This window comes from Aegilops tauschii, chromosome 2, assembly GCF_002575655.3.
Source record: "Aegilops tauschii subsp. strangulata cultivar AL8/78 chromosome 2, Aet v6.0, whole genome shotgun sequence".
NCBI lineage: Eukaryota > Viridiplantae > Streptophyta > Magnoliopsida > Poales > Poaceae > Aegilops > Aegilops tauschii.
The window spans coordinates 169,215,440-169,238,112 of NC_053036.3; the positions used below are offsets into that span (position 1 = coordinate 169,215,440).

The 22,673-nt window shown below is 50.8% G+C and overlaps 1 protein-coding gene across 1 annotated transcript; it reads right to left on the bottom strand.

Moving 5' to 3' along the window:
* Positions 1-955: 955 nt before the first annotated feature.
* On the bottom strand, positions 956-20,434 carry LOC109782880 (uncharacterized protein At4g19900). Its single transcript, XM_020341505.4, has 5 exons — positions 18,953-20,434; positions 14,648-14,797; positions 3,324-3,461; positions 1,985-2,176; positions 956-1,458 (listed from the first exon to the last, which is right to left on the bottom strand). Exons 1-5 carry the CDS (start codon positions 20,128-20,130, stop codon positions 1,272-1,274), a joined length of 1,845 nt encoding a protein of 614 aa, XP_020197094.3. The 5' UTR covers positions 20,131-20,434; the 3' UTR covers positions 956-1,271.
* Between the last annotated feature and the right edge of the window lie 2,239 nt (positions 20,435-22,673).

The following is a 22,673-nucleotide window of genomic DNA, read 5'->3' on the forward strand; positions in this document are numbered from 1 at the left end:
TGGTTCGCGCTCTCTCGGCAGTGCGGGTGGTGTTGGACCACGGCTACGCGGTTTCAGCGGATTTGCTGCGGTGACGGCGGTGCGAGGCTTCAGGAACCGTGCTGCTCGGTACCTCGTCGGAGTGGAGATGCGCAACATTACGGATGAAAATCCTGTCCGGTTTTGGCCGGCCGGCGTCGATGGCACCCGCGGGTGTCGTTCCCCTCTCTGGAGGCGACGTCGAGTGCGTCGCCATCTCCATCGTGCTTGATGTTGGCAGTTGTCTCCGGGCGAAAGCCTTGGTCCTCTGGAGCGGCATGATGGCGGCGTCTGCGACGTCGTTTCTCTGTTGGGAGCATCATGCGAGGAGAATGAGTTTCCTCTTGGCGCTCCTCCAGTGTTCGTCGTGGCCCTGACCGCTCACCTCCGGCGCTATGTATGGTCGTCGCGGATGAATCCAAAGGAAGCTGGAGTTGCTGTTCTTCGAAGGTGTTCGGCGTCGATCAAGACGCGGCGAGGTGTTTCAGTTTTGGGCAGGTTTTTCCATGTTGTAGTTGTGTTGTTGTGTGTGGCTATCTTGAGGATAGCCGGATGTGGTGTTGTGCTACGCTCGTTGTTCGCAGCAAGTGGTAGATGTCATGTACTAATTTTCTCTCCTTCTATAAAGCTATGGTACGCAATTTGTGTACTCTCGAAAAAAGAAAAATTTAGCTTGGATGTGCTACAAACATATCCTTGGCCACTTTCAATCAAACAAGTCAAAAAATAGTTTGTCCGATTTGTGGAGCAGTGTAAGTTCAAGAAATAATTTGGTAGATTTGTTGAAACAGAGAAAGCTGTTCTCAGTAACCTGCCATAATTTTTGCACTGTACTTCAGCATTCAAAAGATAAACATCAATAATTATTCCCTAATGATTTGCTGGATTGCAAGCAAGATATAAGTATAACAAGAAAAGATGAATATCAAAACACTCATTTACTCAAACCTCTTAATTTCAAATGCCCAAGTTGTTGAATTCAATATTTGCAGTAAGCAGATTTCCTATCAACACCAACAACAAAAAGGGTCAAAGTCACCAAAATTGCACTTGGTTGTAGCATCACCACCGATACCCTGTTGAAAAGAATATATATCTACAATGCCACCATAATATTTTCCCCGTTACACTTTTTAGGCAGATTTCAACAGTATACTAGCCATATTTTGTACCCATTAGACTGGCGAATTTCTTCTGTATATGTATTCTAAACCAATATGAAGCTCGTCGTGGGAACTCCAGGTTGCTACCAACTATAGAACATCAAGGCAATGGAGACAGTAATGGTTAAGAATTCTCTCAACAAGACTGTTGGATTCAGGAACCAGAGAAGATGTAATGCTGTTCCAGAAGTGGAAAGTGGTAGAGTAGTTCAGAATCCTGGAAAACAGAGCATCATGTTGTGCTCTTTCAGCCGTACTGTCTGGTTCTGAGAAGTACCTGCAGTACATCAATACTGCAATGAGCATGCATACCACAAATTTAACCAGTACTATCTGAAGAAAAAAGGGTTACTTCATGTTTTTTGAAAACAAGTCCTTTAACAATCTTATATGCAAAGTAGTAAACTTCTTTCGCGGGGGTAAATGCTAAATGCTAAACTTTTGGAATGGTTGACATGCATCAAGTCCACAGACTGAATTTTGCAATAACTGTTCAGGACCAAGAAGCATATTAACAAACATTGCTGCAATTACAACTCGCAAGAGCATCAGAGTCGGAAAACATGAAAGCTATGTTCTGCAGTAGGAGACAACTTTGATGAAACAAAGGGGTGACAAGAGGAAAGAGTACTACAACATAAGTGTAAATATTTTAGTTGGTAAAGTTCATATTGCTGGTTGAGATCAAACCTTGATGTATAGACTAACAATTGTATAGCTTAGAGCAGAATATTACTTCCAAATAGTAAAGCTGAACAAATTGGCTGACCATGGAAGGACCAATGGATGGACAAACTACATACCTACTGATATCCGTAGAATTTATGGGGTAGAATGTAAATGAGGGTTCCAACTGTATCTCAAGGTGCTCCCTATTTGGATCACTGTCAGAATGATTTCTTATTACTCTTGTCATAAGTTCAGCACCATTCCACTGAATGAGAGTATCATCATATGTTGAATACCATTCCTTCAGGCACTCGAGCAAGAATGGGCTGCATCAGCAAAAGTAATGTATGAAACTACATGCATGAGTTAGAAGTATTAGAAGAGCTTGAGAATGTTAATTCATTATTCAAGCCATTGCATTTGACACCAAACCTCATAAAACACATTGTGCTACAATAAAATTTTGCATGTTCAAGTTGTTAATGCCTTGACAGAACATCCAAAATTATGATTTTAGGATTTTGTGTTGTACCTATTTGTGTCCCTGTTACATGATAGGATAGCATTAACTTTGTCTGATTTTAATTAAGCTAGCCACATTTCCCAACAACCAATACGGCTAGATGCGATTACAATACATATACTCCATATTAGTAAACATAGCTGTATTATACAACTCTAATGCTTATGACTAAAATATATCTATTAGATTTTTCCTGCAAATGTAGCAGTTATTGTCTGCACCGTTATAATCTACACCCACCAATAAGCACATCATTTCACCGAAGCTAGAAAATGACTTTTTAGCAACAAATCATTTCATCAAGACCTCCACATCATTGACTTTTTAGCAACAAATCATTTCACCGAAGCTAGAAAATGACGAGTCACTATAACGTGCAGTCGCCCTCCACATCATTCGATTGTTTTAGCAAAGAATTACTTCACTGAAGCTATAAAAACTAGTCTCTATAAAGTGCAATCACCTCTATATATATGGCGAGAATATGGAGATATTATTCTTATATATTCTTTTTTTCTAGAATATGCACAAGCGTGCATATCATCAATTAAAGGAGTGACAAAGAAACCAAGTTACATACACTGCCCTTTTTTTATTCTTTATAAGTTTATTGCTATAAATTCCCGCAACAACGTGTGGGTATTATCTAGTTTATCCAACTACCCTTAAAAAGAGATGGACTGCTAATATATAGTTGAACAATTCATGTCACTTCCTAATTTAAATTGAAAATTCAGGTATGTGAAATTCTGTCCTTTGAACATCTGCAAGCGTTGTGGCACGTCATTAATTGAATTACATACCAAGACAACAAGAAGTATGACCTAGACAGACCAAAATTGATGCCTAATTTGTACGCATGAATACATAGTATACCATTTGAGATGTAAGGGAAATAGGAATTAAAAAAGGAAATGGCTATATACGAGATCACATGATACTATCATTACCTCTGTTTTTCAAATGCCAATACAGCACCACTGAAACTGGAACCTCTAGAAACTTCTTTTACAGTACCAATAGAATTTCGGAGGGATTTCAATGGTTTGAGTACAATAATATCAGAGTCAAGGTATATACCACCATATCTGCATGCAGAACATAGATCATATATCAATACTTTGTCCTAAAAATAAGAAACTTGAAACTGTACTCATGATTACATTTATGTTCTCACGGCACCCGACTCCTCAACATTCAAGTTGTTATGTATGTATATATCCCTCCCCTATCTCCCTACAACCGTAGTACACCGCACAAGTATACACATATACCATTTTTGGGTCCAGTAAAAATTGGACGCTCGCTGAAAGAAAGTCTCGGGTAAAATTTAACAATTAACTATTTTTTCGTTGAGATCAAGGGAATGTTGACTACATGTAAAGCACATTTCAATCTTATGTTCTTTATTATCTATTCATCTACGAAAAAAGATAGGCAAAATACAGAGAACAGATGTTTACAGCTAAATCAGGATTGATTGTTAGTTTATGGCAGTCCAAGATGAAATTTGTTCTGTTTTGTTGTCCTATTTTAGGTGCTTGAATCTTCATGTCATGTGAAAATTTAGAAACAATTATGTTCTTTGGTTTATGACTATTTATGTAGTGCTATATGTTAGTTGTACATGCGCAGGGTGCGAAGGCGCATTTGACTCGACCAGTGTGAAGGGTAAGGAAGCTACCCGAGCCTAGGAGGATTCGCTTAGGTAGCTGGAACGTAGGGTCTTTGACAGGGAAGCTTCGGGAGCTAATTGATGCAGCGGTGAGTAGAGGTGTTGATATCCTTTACGTCCAAGAAACCCAATGGAGGGGACAGAAGACGAAGGAGGTGGAGGATACCGGCTTCAAGCTGTGGTACACGGGGACGGCTGCAAACAGAAATGGCGTAGGCATCTTGATCAACAAGAGCCTCAAGTATGGAGTGGTAGACGTCAAGAGACGTGGGGACCGGATTATCCTGGTCAAGCTGGTAGTTGGGGACTGTCGGATGTGGGGTTCCGGCAAACCCTTAAGGTTCGAACACTGGGGTGCGCACGAAGTCTCCCCCTCCTACCGATCTACGCTCTAGCTCACTAAGATCTCGCGGACGAACTCGACGAACTCGCAACACAGAAAGACACGAGGTTTATACTGGTTCGGGCCACCGTTGTGGTGTAATACCCTACTCCAGTGTGGTGGTGGTGGATTGCCTCTTGGGCTGAGGATGAACAGTACAAGGGAAGAACAGCCTCCTGAGGTTGAGGTGTTCTTGTGCGTATGAACTTGTGGCGTGAGGATTCGATCTGAACCAGTTCCGGATCAGTTGCCTCCTACTGAGGTGGCTAGCTCTACTTATATAGGCCCTGGTCCTCTTCCCAAATATTGAGCGGGAAGGGAGCCAACAACGGCGGCCAAATTTGAAGGGGGACAGCTAGTACAAGCTATCATGACAAAAGCGGTCTTCGCCTGCGAAAAGCTCTGGGGTGACGCCGTCTTGGGCTCCACGATGACCTCCGCCTTGCCGTCCTCCTGGTCTTGGTCTCGTTGCACCAATATGGCAACCTTTGCCTGATGCCTCGGTACTCTTCGCCTGCGCTGGCCTCCTTAGCACCGAAGAGGAAATAGGAACGCTGCGCGCATTGGCGCCCGCCTGGTACCGCTCGTCATGGCTCACGTCACGAGAGCCTCGTGAGGTTTGCCTTGCCTTGACATCTCCGCTCCTCGTGAGCCTGCCTGGCTAGGCTACTCCAGAGGAGGTCTTGCGTCGTCCGCCTCGCGAGGCTTGGACCCTCGCGAGGGTCTTGGGTGCCTTGTTGACGAAGATGGGCCGTACGGCTTGCTGCTTGGCCACGCTGTGGGCCGCAAGCAGGCAAGTCTGGGGACCCCCGTTCCCAGAACGCCGACAGTAGCCCCCGGGCCCAAGGTGCGCTCGGGCTTGGCTTCGCGGCGAAGCCAAGGGTCAAGTTCGGAGCACCGCGGGCCCCAACAGGCCTGCGGCCTCGGTCGACGCGTGGCGGTTGATTGGACGTGGGCGTCTCCGCTTCCCCACGCTGCCTCGGCAACTGCACGACTTGACAAGTCCCTGCGACATGCAAGGAAAACCATCATTACCTGCAATCGTGGGAGACGCCGTTTGCCTGCTCTTGCTATAAATGGGGAGGGGGCGGAGCCCCCGTTGCCCATCTCTTCCTCGCTTGCTTGCTTCGTCCTCCTTGCTCCACTGCTGACAACAATGGCGCCCATTAGAAGGTTTTCCACCGAAGAGAAAGGAAAAGCTCCCTGTGACGATCCGGGGCCACTTCCACCGAAGAAGAGGTCGATCCATCGCCGTGATGAAGCGGCAATGCAGGTGGTGATGAGGCCTTGGTGCGAGCGGCCTCCTCCGGGGTACCCGCTACCCTTGTACGCCCGAGCCGAGGGCTCGGGAGGTTGGAGCGACGTGCAGAGCCGCTGCGCCACGGCGCCACGTGCCGTCGCCCCTAGGGTCCACGCCACGGACTCCTCGCGCGAGTTGGTGCTGTGGGCGCCGATGCCTCCAAGCTCCTGGATCCGCTTCCCGCGGTTCTTCTCCGACGTGATGCCGCCGAGGGGGCCTCTCGAGCTCTGGCTGCAGCATGCCAACTGCAGCGCTCCGGCGACCGGAGCGGAGATCGAAGCGGTCCCCACCGGCAAGATCTTCATGACTCGCGGCTGGGGCGAGATCACGCGGGTCTGCCGTGCGAGGGGAGCCCTCGCGATTCACTTCGAGTACGACAGCGCCTCCACGCTCTTCTTCAAGGTCTTCGACGCCGAGGGCCGCCGCCTGGAGTGCTGCCCTGGGGAGGAGCGCCAGACCGACGCGCGCCCCGCCCGCAGCTACTCCAACAGCAGTAGCCCTTGGGAGTCCGGCAGCTCTCCTGAGCTTTACAAGACTCCGGAGACGAGCGACGACAGCTACGTGCCCCCGAGCTCTCGCCGCGCTCGGAGCAGGGTTGCGGCGTCCGGCCGTCGCCGCTGATCTGGATGGGGTTGGCGCCGGCCTCCCGTGGCCCACTGTTGATGATGGCGTCTACCACGGAAGGGTGTAGATAGGATTCCCCTTAGTGTCAGCTTTTGTTTCCTGCGAAGAATCATGAATCACCCCGTGGGGGCATGTAAGGGTCTGTAATGTCTTTGGTGCTTATCTTCCTTGTTATGAAAACTTGGTGAGTGCATGTCCCGTTAAGGCTTGGTCCCCCCTTTCTTTCCTCGCGATGGCTTGTTGCTCTACGCTGACAGGTCCCGGTCCCCAGGCAGGCTACAGCCGTCGCTTGTATGCCAGGTCGCGTGCCGTGGTCAAGGCCAGGAGGTGTGCGGCCCGAGGTCCAGTAAGAGCCCCTGAGGCGTGATGCTCAGGAGGAAAGAAAGGAAAATGACTTGGCCACAACGGGGCTGCGGCACGGCGCGAATGACCATTAGGCCCAGATATTTAGCCGATCCTGGGGCGAAACTTATCTTGCTGACTTCACGGTGATTCCTGATGTTGCGCTAGGGCTGCGCGCCAATTCGCGTGGCATAGCCAGGTCGGCCCATACGAGTTCCTCTCCCCTCATGCTCTCCTTAGTGCTCTACGTCCTCAGGTCCCGGCCCTCGAGCGAGCTCAGCCGCCGCTGGTATGCCAGGTCGCGATGCCGTGGTCAAGGCCAAGGGGTGAGGGCTGGAGAGCCAGTAAGAGTTCCTGAGTCGCGATGCTCAGGAGCCCCCTTTTAACGCGCAAGCGAATTGCACGAGAGAAAGAGACTCGCGGTGCCGCCTGCTATCCTTCCCTCGGGATCCCTGTGAGCAGGCACAAGAAGAAACATGGTTTGCCGTTACAGCTGTTAGCCTGCCGCTGGCTGCTCTGGGTGAGGTGAAGGCACTGAGGGCCTGGTGAGGTGACGTGCGCGGCGCGTGCCGCGAGCCAGAGCTCGACGACTCAGATTTGTCAGTGTGGCAGGGACGGACCCATGCACCAGCGCCGTGCCTGTGTGAAGGCCCCCGGGGGAGGCGATGATCGAGCAGGTGATAGCCGTTGGCAGGTTAAGCATGAAGAGCAGGTCAACTTGGATAAATGCAGAAAGATACACGTCACCGGGTCTGGCCCGAGCGGCTCAGGGATGATGCAGCCCGAGGGGCGCCCCCAGCAAGGTAAGCTAAAGACTTAAGCAAAAGGGATACATGCCACAGTGACGGACCCATGTGGCCTGGGAATAATGCAGCCCGTGGGGCGCTCCCAGCTTAAACGAACTTGGAAGGTATCACCTGGTTCTGTAGACGAAGTAGAGTTGGTGCAGCTGAAGCCGCGCGTTGAAGTAATGGCTCCTCATGAGCCACCAGGACCCTGAGCCTCGGGAGGCTCCGGAGGTTCAGGAGGTTCCCTGAAGACCGTCTCCATCTTCTCCAGGACGGCGTGGAACCTGGCCTCCTGAGCTGCCAGGACTTGCCGCATGTTGCGCTGATAGGCCGTCGCCACGCTCGGCAAGCCGAAGGGCATGCGAACGTAGCTGTGTGGTGGGCCCTCACAGCGGCCCACACGCAATGGCCAGAAGCGCTCCTGAGATGCGGCCCTGTTGAGCCCTGGGACGTCGACGCAGACACGCAGCCCGGCATCCTCGCCTGGATGGGGAGCTACGCCTTGTGAGCGGCTGTGGCCGCGCATGGCTCTTGCTTCTTGCAGTTCCTGGGTGGCCTTGGTGATGAACTCCTGGGTGGTGGGCACTCCTTGCCCTGTGCTCTCCTGAGGAAAGTGTGCCGTGAGGCACGCTTCCAAGTGGTGCCCAAGCGCCTCCCTCGTGAGGTTGGCAAGGTCTGAGGCTCTCCGGAAGAGAGCCCCCGAGCCCTGCCTGAGGAGGGCGTCGGGCGCGCTTTCCTATGCGGTGGAGGGAGGCGCCCCTGGAGCGGGCGCTGGTCCTGATGAGGCTCCTGCCGCGACACCATCCTCTTGAGGTCCTGTGCGGCGCGGCAACTTCTTCTTGGGGATGGTCTCCGGAGGGCCTTCACTTCTGCTGTCGGGGTTGTCGATTGCTGCGGCTTGAAAGGCGCGCTCAAGGGAGCACACCGCATCCCTCTCTTCACACGGGACAGTGATGATCCCTCCACTTCCTGGCATCTTGAGAACGTTGTAGCCGTGATGAGTGACTGCCATGAACTTGGCCAGGGCTGGATACCCGAGGATGGCATTGTACGGCAGGAGGATGTGCGCGACGTCGAAGTTGATGAGCTCGGTGCGATAGTTCTTGCGCTCCCCGAAGGTGACAGGCAGGCGGACCTGCCCTATCGGTGTGGTGGAACCGTCGGTCACTCCTAAGAAAGGCTTGGTTGGCTAGAGCTACTCATATGGCACTTGGAGGTTGTCGAACGTGTCGACGGACAGGACGTTGAGCCCTGCGCCGCCGTCGATGAGAGTCTTGGTGACTTGCACATTGCTGATGACGGGAGCACAGCATAGGGAGGGCGCCAGCGGTGGCTACGCACTTGAGCTGATCTGCCGAGTTTAAGGTGATGACACATTGGGACCACCTGAGCGGGCACGTGGCCTCGAGCTTGGGGAGCACCGCGTTCACCTCGCGAGCGAACTGTTTGAAGATGCGTTGAGAGGCTGGGGCCTGGGCACCGCCCAAGATGCAGGCGATCGCACGCGGCTCCTGGAAGCCCCCAACCCCCTCGTCCTGGTGGTGGTCGTCGTTCCTTCTTGGTGGTGGCAGCGGGGGAAGACCGGCATTGCCCTGGGGGCGATCCTCACGAGGCGGGTCCCTCCAGGCGCCCTCGCGAGGTTGATCCTGCCAGCGGTCCTCACGAGGCCGGTCGCGCCACTCCTGGCGCGGGCCACGGTCGTCCCAGCGTCCGCCTCCGCGTCCTCCTCCGCGGCCGTAGCCCCGATCGTTGCGCTCGGGGCGTCGACCGTAGCGTCCTTCCCGTATGGCTCTGAGCTCTTGACAGTCGCTGGTGTTGTGGGTGTTCAGGTTGTGGAAGGCGCAGAACGGTCGGCCGTTCTTGGATGACTCGGGCTGATCTCTGCCTCGCTTGGTGTCGGGCTCCGCTGCGAGCACTACCGCCTCTTTGCGCTTCACGTCCTTGGCCTTGGCCTTCTTCTCCTCCGCTCCTGCAGCTGGCAGCTCAAGGAGAGAGAGGCGCCCCTCCTCAGCTCTTGCGCACTTGGCCGCCAGGTTGAACAGCTCCTAAGATGTGCAGAGCTCCTCGTGGATAGCGAGCTCTTCCTTCATCTTGACGTCACGGACGCCGTCCGAGAACGCGGAGATGATGGCTTCGTCCGTGACCTTGGGGATCTTGAGGCGGGTGTTGTTGAAGCGCTGGATGTACTTCTGGAGGGTCTCTCCTGGTTGTTGCTTGAGCGGCGTAGATCACCCGCGGCCGATGGGCGGTCGCGAGTGCCCTGGAAGTTGGCGACGAAGCGGTCGCGCATCTCGTCCCAGGAGAAGATCGAGCCGTGCTGCTGGTTCAGGAGCCAGGAGTGGGCCCCATCCTTGAGAGCCATGGGAAACCAGTTCGCCATGACTTTTTCGTCGCCGCTGGCCGCTTCGATGCTCAGCTCATAGAGCTGCAGGAACTCCGCGGGGTCGGCGGTGCCGTCGTAGCGAGGAGGCAGATCTGGCTTGAACTTGCCTGGCTAGGCGACGCTACGCAGTTCGGGGATGAAGGTGCGGCAGCTGACCATGGTCGCCGGGGCCCGCTTCTGAGGTGGAGCTTGGTCTTGGCGAGGTCCGCGCTGCGCCGCTGCATGCGGCACGCGGTCTTGACGAGGTGGCGCGGGGAGCGCCGGTGCAGCTTCCGCGGCCGCGGGATTTCTTGGCAGCTTCTTCACGCGCGAGCGCCGGGCCCGGTGGATCATGCCGCGGAGGCGCGCGCCTTGGTGCCAAGGCACCGTCTTGGGGTTGAGGTGGTGGAGGCACGCCATGAGCCCCGTCGCCCGCGGCCGGTTGAGGAGGAGGCAGAGAGTGGGACGGCGCCGGAGAGCCCCTGCGGCGCGGACGAGCTCGGCGACGCGGTCGAGCCACTCCTCATAGAGGTCGTCGACGGGGCGGTAACGCAGGAGCTCGTTCGTCGCGATGAGCGCGGCCCGTGCCTCCATGGGAGCGCGGTGCGCGTGAGACGAAGAACCGGCAGGGGTAAGTGATGGAGTAGCGGTGCGGCCGTCTTGCCGCACCGAAGGATGCAGCGAGGACGCCTGCTGCTCGTTCCTCGCCGGGCCGGTGGCAGCGTTGGCAGCGGGAGACGGAGAACGACGAGGTGGCCCGCCTACGGGAGCCGTCTGAGCGACGCGGGCGGAAAGGGCAGCCCGACGCTCAGCTCGAGCACGGCGAGCGTCCGCCATGGAAACGACGGAACGATGGAGCAACGAACTGATGGAAGGGAAACTACGGCGCACCCCTACCTAGCGCGCCAAATGTCGGATGTGGGGTTCCGGCAAACCCTTAAGGTTCGAACACTGGGGTGCGCACGAAGTCTCCCCCTCCTACCGATCTACGCTCTAGCTCGCTAAAATCTCGCGGACGAACTCGACGAACTCGCAACACAGAAAGACACGAGGTTTATACTGGTTCGGGCCACCGTTGTGGTGTAATACCCTACTCCAGTGTGGTGGTGGTGGATTGCCTCTTGGGCTGAGGATGAACAGTACAAGGGAAGAACAGCCTCCTGAGGTTGAGGTGTTCTTGTGCGTATGAACTTGTGGCGTGAGGATTCGATCTGAACCAGTTCCGGATCAGTTGCCTCCTACTGTGGTGGCTAGCTCTACTTATATAGGCCCTGGTCCTCTTCCCAAATATTGAGCGGGAAGGGAGCCAACAACGGCGGGCAAATTTGAAGGGGGACAGCTAGTACAAGCTATCCTGACAAAAGCGGTCTTCGCCTGCGAAAAGCTCTAAGGTGACGCCGTCTTGGGCTCCACGATGACCTCCGCCTTGCCGTCCTCCTGGTCTTGGTCTCGTTGCACCAATATGGCAACCTTTGCCTGATGCCTCGGTACTCTTCGCCTGCGCTGGCCTCCTTAGCACCGAAGAGGAAATAGGAATGCTGCGCGCATTGGCGCCCGCCTGGTACCGCTCGTCATGGCTCATGTCACGAGAGCCTCGTGAGGTTTGCCTTGCCTTGATATCTCCGCTCCTCGTGAGCCTGCCTGGCTAGGCTACTCCAGAGGTCTTGCGTCGTCCGCCTCGCGAGGCTTGGACCCTCGCGAGGGTCTTGGGTGCCTTGTTGACGAAGATGGGTCATACGGCCTGCTGCTTGGCCACGCTGTGGGCCGCAGGCAGGCAAGTTTGGGGACCCCCGTTCCAAGAACGCCGACAGGGACTTAGTTCTCAATGTTATCAGCGCGTATGCCCCGCGAGTAGGCCACAATGAAAACACCAAGAGGGAGTTCTGGGAAGGCCTGGAAGACATGGTTAGGAGTGTACCGATTGGCGAGAAGCTCTTCATAGGAGGAGACCCCAATGGCCATGTGGGTATATCTAACACAGGTTTTGAACGGGTGCATGGGGGCTTTGGCTATGGTATCAGGAATCAAGAAGGAGAAGATGTCTTAAGTTTTGCTCTGGCCTACGGCATGATTGCAGCTAACACCCTCTTTAGAAAGAGAGAATCACATCTCGTGACTTTTAGTAGTGGCCAACACTCTAGCCAGATTGATTTCATCCTCTCGAGAAGAGAAGATAGGCGTGTGTGCCTAGACTGTAAGATGATACCTAGAGAGAGTGTTGTACCACAGCATAAGCTGGTGGTTGCTGACTTCCGCTTTCAGATTCGTGTCCAGCGGGATAAGCATGCGAAAGTCGCTAGAACGAAGTGATGGAAGCTCAAGGGGGAGGTAGCTCAGGCGTTCAAGGAGAGGGTCATTAAGGAGGGCCCTTGGGAGGAAGGAGAGGATGCGGAGAATGTGTGAATGAAGATGGCGACTTGCATTCATAAGGTGGCCTCGGAGGAGTTTGGAGTGTCCAGGGGAAGGAGAAGCGAAGATAAGGATACCTGGTGGTGGAATGATGATGTCCAAAAGGCGATTAAAGAGAAGAAAGATTGTTTCAAACGCCTATACCTGGATAAGAGTGCAGACAACATAGAGAAGTACAAGATGGCGAAGAAGGCCGCAAAGCGAGCTGTCAGTGAAGCAAGGGGTCGGGCGTATGAGGACCTCTACCAACGGTTAGGCACGAAGGAAGGCGAAAGGGACATCTATAAGATGGCCAAGATCCGAGAGAGGAAGACAGGGATATTGGCCAAGTTAAATGCATCAAGGACGGAACAGACTAACTCTTGGTGAAGGACGAGGAGATTAAGCATAGATGGCGGGAGTACTTCGACAAGTTGTTCAATGGGGAGAATGAGAGTTCTACCATTGAACTAGACGGCTCCTTTGATGAGACCAGCATGCGTTTTGTGCGGCGAATCCAGGAGTCTGAGGTCAAGGAGGCTTTAAAAAGGATGAAAGGAGGCAAGGCGATGGGCCCTGATTGTATCCCCATTGAGGTGTGGAAAGGCCTCGGGGACATAGCGATAGTATGGCTAACCAAGCTTTTCAACCTCATTTTTCGGGCAAACAAGATGCCAGAAGAATGGAGATGGAGTATATTAGTACCAATCTTCAAGAACAAGGGGGATGTTCATAGTTGTACTAATTACCGTGGAATTAAGCTGATGATCCATACAATGAAGCTATGGGAGAGTCATTGAGCACCGCTTAAGAAGAATGACAGGCGTGACCAAAAATCAGTTTGGTTTCATGCCTGGGAGGTCGACCATGGAAGCCATTTCTTGGTACGACACCTCATGGAGAGATACAGGGAGCAAAAGGACTTGCATAAGATGGTCATTGACTTGGAGAAGGCCTATGATAAGATACCGCGAAATGTCATGTGGTGGGCCTTGGAGAAACACAAAGTCCCAGCAAAGTACATTACCCTCATCAAGGACATGTACGATAATGTTGTGACAAGTGTTCGAACAAGTGATGTCGCCACTGATGACTTCCCGATTAAGATAGGACTGCATCAGGGGTCAGCTTTGAGCCCTTATCTTTTTGCCTTGGTGATGGATGAGGTCACAAGGGATATATAAGGAGATATCCCATGGTGTATGCTCTTTGCGGATGATGTGGTGCTAGTTGACGATAGTCGGACGGGGGTAAATAGGAAGTTAGTTATGGAGACAAACCTTGGAATCGAAAGGGTTTAGGCTTAGTAGAACTATAAAACCAAGTACATGATGTGCGGTTTCAGTACTACTAGGTGTGAGAAGGAGGTTAGCCTTGATGGGCAGGTGGTGCCTCAGAAGGACACCTTTCGATATTTGGGGTCAATACTGCAGGAGGATGGGGGTATTGATGAAGATGTGAACCATCGAATCAAAGCCGAATGGATGAAGTGGCGCCAAGCTTCTGGCATTCTCTGTGATAAGAGAGTGCCACAAAAGCTAAAAGGCAAGTTCTACAGGACGGCGGTTCGACTTGCAATGTTGTATGGCGCTGAGTGTTGGCCGACTAAAAGGCAACATGTTCAACAGTTAGGTGTGGCGGAGATGCGTATGTTGAGATGGATGTGTGGACACACGAGGAAGGATCGAGTCCGGAATGATGATATACGAGTAGAGTTGGGGTAGCACCCATTGAAGAGAAGCTTGTCCAACATCGTTTGAGATGGTTTGGGCATATTCAGCGCAGGCCTCCAGAAGCTCCAATGCATAGTGGACGGCTAAAGTGTGCGGAGAATGTGAAGAGAAGTCGGGGTAGACCGAATTTTACATGGGAGGAGTCCGTTAAAAGAGACCTGAAGGATTGGAGTGTCACCAAAGAACTAGATATGGACAGGGATACGTGGAAGCTTGCTATCCATGTGCAGAGCCATGAGTTGATCGCGAGATCTTATGGGTTTCACCTCTAGCCTACCCCAACTTGTTTGGGACTAAAGGCTTTGTTGTTGTTTGTTGTTGCTGTTGTTTGTTATATGTTAGTTGTACACTTGTATTTTTAAGTTCTAACTGATCTGGAGTGCTGTTAGATTTAACAACTAACTGTTCATCTGCTTTCAATGGCAATGGGGGTAAACTGTTTCCAAATGAAAGGCTCTTTTCGTAACTCTAACTGTTCTACCTGACTATTCATTGCTAGTGTATTCACTTGACTACTCATTGCTGGTGCAGATTCATCCACAACTCTATATGGATATAATACCTTTTGAAAAGCATAATAGTTCCATTTTTTCTCTAGATAATTTTAACAGGCTGTCAAATAAACTATGCATGTAATCAAGAAATGTTGGCACTAGTATGTAGTGCTATTATTTTCTTACCTGTACAGAGCAGCAAGGCGTACTAGCTCACTGTAATGCAAGGGGTAATTTACTGTTTTCCGCCATTCATACCACACCGATGCAAAAATGTGGGTTGGTGTGCCCTCCAAAAGTTCATCAAGATTCGGCACTGCAACTGCAACCTTGTGTCTGAAAGAGGAGAAATTAATTATGAGTGATGATGCTGAGACAACTGTAGCGAAAACAATTATTCATAAGATCTACAACATGAAATGCACATTATATTGGTGGTCATATATACACTAAATACAAGACGGTGTTCAGAATATTGAGTACATATATTCTAAGCAAATAGACATTCTAGCTTGGCTGTATGATTTAGTGAGAATTTAACTGTGGGCACATGATTTGGCTTCTTCACATGGTAGATACTACTCCCTCTGTAACTTGATATAAGACGTTCTTTGACATTATCACTGTGTCAAAAAAGGTCTTATATTAAGTTACAGAGAGTTACTAACAACACAAATCGATGTCCTACTTGTGTCTTAGCTGAAAGCTTGACAAGGCCTATGTAGTGTATTTGGACACCCAACCACTCACATGTAGAATGGGGCATTCAAAACCAGACAGGGATTCCTTCTCCTAGGGTTGCTCTGAGGGTCCAGTCCGCCTTAAAAACTAAAAAATGAACTGCCACTAAAAAATGGTGAAAAAAGGGGGCATAACTAAGAAGACCTTCCGAGCTACAAATTTCGCAGGAGTATTACAAACAAGTAAAGAAGATGCATGACATTGCATGGTGCACAAACACCAAATAAGATCAACAAATTGTAACAGAGCTCAGTGTATCTGTCTCTTGACTGTAGGTCACTGTATAAACATGGCGCGGAAGGGAGCAGACAAATATGGAACACATCAATATTCACGGCAAAGGAGGGTGTTGTAGACAAACTAATACGGGGGAACAACTTGCAGAAGAGGGGGAACAAAAAGCGGTGACATGGCTTGGGCTTCCCTGTAAACAGGTAGCCATGGACATTCAGCAACAAGGTAAACATCCTTTGGCGAGAGGTCGGATGGCAACACATGAAGCTGAATGAAGCCATATGAAGGGGGGCACCAGTCAAGGGAGAAATTGGTCAGCAGTTGAGGGAGAAACGAGTCTAGAATGGTCAAGGAAGACGACAACAGAACTTTACACACTATGGACTATATCAATCCTTGAACTCAAAGATAGATGGGGCACCATTCTTATAGGCAGTAGCCCTAACAACGTAACTACAATAATGTGGATTCTAACTGCAGATAAATTGGAACTACTAATCAACCAAACGTACAACTAATGGACTTTCTGCTGCTAGTTGTTGGTACTTGGATTGCTTGCCCATATGGCTGGACAGGTGCATGCGTACAACAGAATCATCATCAAACAGAAAAAGAATCCTCTCCAAACTAATTGAACATGTCTATCTGAATAGCCATTACGGCTGCAGCATCTTTCATTGTTCCCATGGGCTGTAGCTAGTATAGCTGATGTTTCACATGTTTACAACACAAGTATAGATGATATCTTAGAAGGATGTCATTTCGGCGCAGAAAACACATCTGTCCATGGATGGCAAGTGAAAAAAATATCGCTTTTGAAATGTTATAAGATGCAATGACTATTCGGAAGATCTCAAATGTCTGGTAATCAAGCAATAAGTCACCAAAGGAAACCAGCCAGTCTGATGCCTAAGCGCCTAAAGCGGGCATATTAGTAAGGCGCTGCCAGGGCGCCTTATCGCCTAAGCGATGCCTAAGCGTCTAAGGCAGGACGCCTTATAAACAATGCAGCCACTGAAATAAAAGATAGAAAATTTCAGATGGTAGATAATTTAAAATGATCCAATACTTATGCTACTTACTTTATAGGCGGGTATTTAGTTGTACATATGTAATACACTCCATCAGTAAAAACCACCTTCTCTTGGTAAATCATTAGTTATTCATCTAAAGAGCTTCCAATATATTACCTTGTAAAATTCGTGATATGGTGTATGCTTTAAACAAATACTCGAGCACAGAAAGAATGTGAACAGATTAGCTATGATTTGGGAAACGATCCCTTCCAGTCGATCGGACAAGTCTTGCGCCAGTCGAGTGTGCGTCGTTCGATTCCATCAGATCGTACACTCCATATCCACGCAAATCGGTCCAGCGATGCTCACGCCGCCTCGCTCGTGTAGCAGCATGTGTTCGGTGGGACCCACGAAAGAAGTCTTCGTCTGTGTCTTATCCGTTCCGGGCCACGCGCATCCACCCGTTTCCTTTCTTCCCCAGCTTCTGGTTGTGACCACGGCTAAGAAGGGTGCTGCAACCGCGACGCGCATATGCTGGAACCGGCACTCGCCGTTGCTGCAACCAGCTACGGCGATGCCTATGGCGGAGGACCAACTGGCCGAGGATGCTACGACCGGTGGACTGGTTGCTGGAACCGACAGCGCGATTTGCTGCATAGGGGGTGGAACCACGTGGGCACCAGCGCTGCAACTGTCAAGCCGGCAAGGGGCCCCGGCGAACCAACGAGCGGCGCCATGGAGCTACAAGCTGGAGGCCACGGGGGAGACGACCAAGCAGGGGCTAGGAGAAACTGCCGCTAGCAAGAAGAGGGCATGCACGAAGGCGTAGCGGCTGAATCCTGTGGTTACGAGCGCGCACATCATGTGGCTGCACGGCGACCGGCCAAAATTTGGGCCGGTCGTCCGGCGCCTAGCTCTCCCCCTATGGTTTGCTCTTTTTGGAATGGTAATCGAGCAATAAGTCACCAAAGGACACCAGCCATTGAAACAAAGAGCCTTCACGATGATTCACTAATTGATGCTGTTTACTTTTGTTGGGTATTCAGTTGTCCATATATGTGTTTGTATCCATTGGTAAAAAAACATGAGCTTCCAGTATATTAACCATGTAAAATTCATGGTATGGTGTATGATTTACATATAAATACTGCGGCACAAACTCCAGAAAAAACAGGCGCGCATTAATTGAGTATTGCTCTTTGCAGAATGTTCCTTGGGATTCCAGACCATCAATTACGTATTTACGGACTACTAGAGAATGGATCTTGCTGACCTAATATGCAGATTACAACCATCAAATGACCTTTTGAAGTGGATAAATCTAGAAAAGCAAGCAAAGTTGCAGCAAACAACTACGTTGGATAGCAAATAGCAAAGGTTAAAGCACCTAAAGGTGCATCATTTGTGATATTTAAGGAAGTTAATTAATTCAGACTAGGTCTGATCTGTATCATACACCATAGCTAGCTGAGATATCACTTGATGTGCCAATGCTAACAGAGCTGGGGAGCAGTAATCTAAGAGGTGAGGGCATGTTTTTATGCTTGTACAACTAATCCAGCCAATGTTAATAGTATAGGTAAACAGAATATAATACTTTAAACACTCAGTTAGAATCTTGTGTGGTGCTGACCAAACATGCAAACGCAAGCACAGAATGTACCGTTATCCTACTCATGTATACTTTATTGGATGGCTTGGGGTTCAATTAGTAATTTATTCTGGGGTTAGTAAGGAATAATCTGGGAGGATAAGAACACAATAAACTTCCTCCCTCCGTTCCTAAATATTTGTCTTTCTAGAGATTTCAACAAGTGACTACATACGGAGCAAAATGAGTGAATCTACACTCTAAAATATGTCTATATACACCCGTATGTGATAGTCCATTTGAAATCTGTAAAAAGACAAATATTTAGGAACGGAGGGAGTATACGCTAAGGAGTAAAATAGCGAAGACAATATTCTGCACAGGTGTGGACCTAAGCCACTTTTAATCCAAGGGTTAGAAAAGAGAATGACCATGTGAAGGGTGGGATTCGAAATGCAATGACAGAGACTAGAGATTTCAATTCCCTTCGACGACAGTTTCTACTAAGTACATGTACATTTATGCCAGCAATAGTTCTAAAACATGGTGTTCTTTCCCCAGAAGTGACACATTTCCTCAAATAGCTGGTAAATATAGTAGTACAAAGAAAGAAAAATACCGTGTAGCACCAAGTGGTTCTAGTTCTAGTTACTTCACGCTTTCATGTTGGAAGTATTATCTTTCCGTCGTTTGTTATTCACAGTTGGCTGATCTCATTAATTAAATACTACTCCCTCCGTTCCAAAATAGATGACCCAACTTTGTACTAAAGTTAGTACAAAGTTGGGTCATCTATTTTGGAACGGAGGGAGTAGTTATTACGAACACTACAAAGTTGTATGACTTCAGCTGTCACTCGCAAATTAAATCTAAAGAAGCATCAGTGAATGAGCAGGTTATGAAACATACCCTTCCTTCACAAACTCATGGAAGGCCTCCAGCTCCAGCATCTCCGACAGCATGACCACACAGGCATCAGGATGCTGCAGGAGCAAGCTCTCGAGCCCACGCTGGTGCCGAACACCATACGCCCACTGAGGGCTGTTCCATACCATGAACACCCTCATGGAGCACTTGCCATGCTCAAAGAACCTTTCCATGAACTCTGAGAACCCCAAATGTGGATCAATTCCTGGAAAGTGTCCCCACCTCCTAACTTCTTCCGGCTCCTCCTTCAGAATGGCTCCTATTCCATGCTCATTGTCGGACGACTTGAGGCTCCGCCGGGCAAAATTCTTGGATGAGTCTTTCTCAATTTCTGAGATGAGCAACCGCTGCACCATGCGGTCGCCACGGGTGAGTGAAGTGAGACCAGGACTGTCCGGGTCCTGGAGCAGAGGGTGGTTGCGAGGATTGAGGAACTCCAAGTTGGACCTGAGCATCCGATCGCGCCGGAGGTAGTCCGCCTTCCCCTCCAGCCACCGCGCCCAACCAGAGCGGAGCCGCGTCTCGCTACGGCCGGAGGCGGGCTTGAGGAGCAGCGCGTCCTCAATGCCGCTGATGGACGAGATCTCCACCCGCAGCTCCAGATCCACAGGCTCGTCGTCGGATCCAAAGGAGGCGGCGGCGATCCGACGCGGGGAGTCCAAGTGGGGGAACCCCACGGGCGGGGAGTCGCCAGCGGGGGGGAGGCGGAAGGGGAGGCGGGCGACGCCGGCGGCGTGGTCCCAGAGGAAGGACGCGGCGGTGGCGGAGGCGGGCACGTCGTCGGCCGCGTCGGTGACGGCGGAGGAGTCGTCCTCGTCGAGCACGTCGAGCTCGTCGATGCGGTCGTCGTCGGGGTTGGTAGCCGCGGCGCCCTCGGTGGCGGCAGCGGTGGTCACGGCGGCGAGGGTGAGGTCGGGGTCGAGCGCGGCGGCCACAGGGTCGTCGTCGTCGTCCGCGAGGAGAGCGGTGGAGTTGGTGGCGGCGGAGTCGGTGGCGGAGGAGCGGGACGAGGAGGAGAGCGGGAAGGGCGAGGAGGAGGAGAGGCGGGAGTGGAGGACGGCGAGGGAGAGGAGCAGGAGCAGCGCCGCGGCGACGGCGCAGAGCTGCGGGCCGAGGCCGGAGCGCCGCCGCGCGGGGTGCGAGTGGGAGCGCGGCAGCATGTCGCGGTTGGAGGGACCCTCTCCCCTCTCTCCCTGCAACCGCAAGGCTCCGCCGCGCGCGCCTGTAGCTGCGTTTTCTTGGTGTTTAAACCATGCCCGGTGACTCTAGCTAGTCGAACTGTCACAGTCGCGCGGCCTCACCAACCTTTGGCTACAACTATCCTCTTTGGACAGGGAGCTGACCGTATGAACAGGGGAATAAGCTCGCTTTTGATGCACACATTCATCTTGGTCCCTTGACAGCCTGTTTGGCAACTTTTCACATAACCCAAATGTGGCACTTATCAACTTCGCCCACGCTTCTATCACCCTCCATCGCGATTTAGGATTTTTAGAGCGGCGAGCGGTGCCATGTCATGTTTTGGGAGCGTTCGGTGCGAACGACGCACGACCGAACGAGTCTCTTATCCACTCCCCCATACACTCTGCCGCTCACTTTTCTCCCCTTCATCTCGAGCTCATGCGGGGGCTGCCCCGTCGGCATATTCGAAGACCACGGCGAGGAGCTCGTGTGGGGTGGCTGTGTGGGCGGCTTACTCGAAGACCGCGGCGAAGGTGCTGCTCCCGGAGCGCGAGCACCATGGCGAGGAGCTCGTGTGTGGGCGGCTGCGCCGGTGGCTTACTCGGAGACCGCGGCAGAGGTGCTGCTCCTGGAGACCGAGGCGGGGAGGAGTGGCGAGAAGGAGATGGGGGCCGATGCGTTTGAAGACGGGGGCCGCCCCTGCTACTGCCCCGTGTGTTGGGGCGGCTTCGGCAACGCAGCAGGAGGCCACGTCAAGGATCTGCGCGAGCACAGAGTGGAGGTGGTTGCGCGGGGAGCGCGCGGCGGCGGCAGCTCTGGCGAAGAGGAGCGGCGGGAAGGCGATGGGGCGCGGGCGCGATGCGGTCGGCGACAAAAGGCGCCCCTGCTACTGCACTGGGTGCTGACGCAGGTACGAGAGCGCTGTGGTCCGGGATGGAGCATGTCGACGTTCGTCTCCGACGCCTCCGTGCGCCGCGAGCTCCGCGGCCTACTCCAATGGCTTCCTCGTGTCCAAACCTCCACGCTCCGTGCAACGCGAGCTCCGGGAGCATCCGCAGCGTGACCAAGAGGACCAACGCAACAGTGGAGGGCACTTTGGAGGAGCAACATTGGGGTGTGGAAGCAGCAGCAGAGGGCAGGGCGGCTCCACAGGCAGCAACAGGGGGCAGTTTGTGCTCAGGTGGATTCATGCAAGGACATGAGAAGCATTTTAGATTTTATCCTTCATGAATGTGAATTTCACGCATAATCTGTCATGCAAAATTCATAGATATTTTCTAATTTTGCCTTCATGTATGAAAACAAAAAAATTGTAAATTTGCCATGTCAGCACACCCTCGCACCTGCACACACGCAGGTGCAGCGGCCGCCCCGATCTGCTCTGGTAGCCCGACGAGGATGCCGCTATTCGTGTTCGCAACCAAAGCATCCACACCAGTGCACGCCAAGTCTGACGCAGCATCACTTTTCGCCTCATGGGAAATTTAAGAGATAATGTTCTCAAAAATCATGGCAATTTTTTGCGAAGTAGCATGCCACATTTCACAATAATATGTGTGCTTGTCTTCCATTTTTCACTTTGTACGTTGATGATGACCAGATTAAGCATGGCAAATCTTAAGAGAATTGTTAGCTATTGCTTAATTAAGATGGTCACGAACATGGCAAACTTGCAATGGCAACTTAAGGTATTCAAAATCTTGGCAACCTAAGATGTTCAAAAACACGGCAAAGTTGCCATGGCTACTAAAATCAGTAAATTTTATAGATGTGTTTTTTGTCATGGCAACTAGAAGCCTGTGTTGCCATGACTCGTTGTGTCTTTTGCCATTTCCATCCAAAGGATGTTGCCATGGCAATTACAAATTAGTTTGAGAACAGGGCAAGTTTGATATTTTCAAATTTGTTGCCATGGCAAATTTATTTTACTAACCCTGGCAATGACATCTTTCTGACCATGGCATTTATTATTATATGAACCATGGCAAATTCATACTTCATAACATGGAAAATTTATTTATTTTACGGGGCATGGCAATTGTAGTTTACAAGGCATGGCAAATTCATACTTCATAACATGGCAAATGTAGTCATGGAAAAAGAACCTTTTTTAACTTTTTGTGATGTCACCAATACAAAACTTGCCATGTCAATAAACTTAAAACTTTTGCCATGTTACCAGAACAATTTTTGCCATGGCAAGAAAACTTTTTAAAACTTTTTGTGATGTCACCAGCACAAAACTTGCCATGGCAATAAACTTACAACTTTTGACATGTCATCAATACAAAATTTTCCAAGTTACCAAAACAATTTTTGCCATGGCAAATTTATTTTACTAACCATGGAAAAGACGGCATCCTGACCATGGCAGTTTTATTATTTGAACCATGGCAAACTTATTTATTTTATGGGGCATGGCAAATTCATACTTCATAACATGGCAAATGTAGTCATGGCAAAAAAATCTTTTTTATGTGATGTCACCAATACAAAACTTTCCATGACAATAAATTTAGAA

Bases quoted from the DNA above. Each gene is read 5' to 3' on its own strand.
- LOC109782880 (XM_020341505.4), bottom strand. From the start codon at position 20,130: ATGCTGCCGCGCTCCCACTCGCACCCCGCGCGGCGGCGCTCCGGCCTC. The intron at 2,177-3,323 runs GTAATGATAGTA...TTGCTGATGCAG, and splicing joins TTGGCATTTGAAAAACAGAG to CCCATTCTTGCTCGAGTGCC. The intron at 1,459-1,984 runs GTATGTAGTTTG...GATGTACTGCAG, and splicing joins AATTCTACGGATATCAGTAG to GTACTTCTCAGAACCAGACA.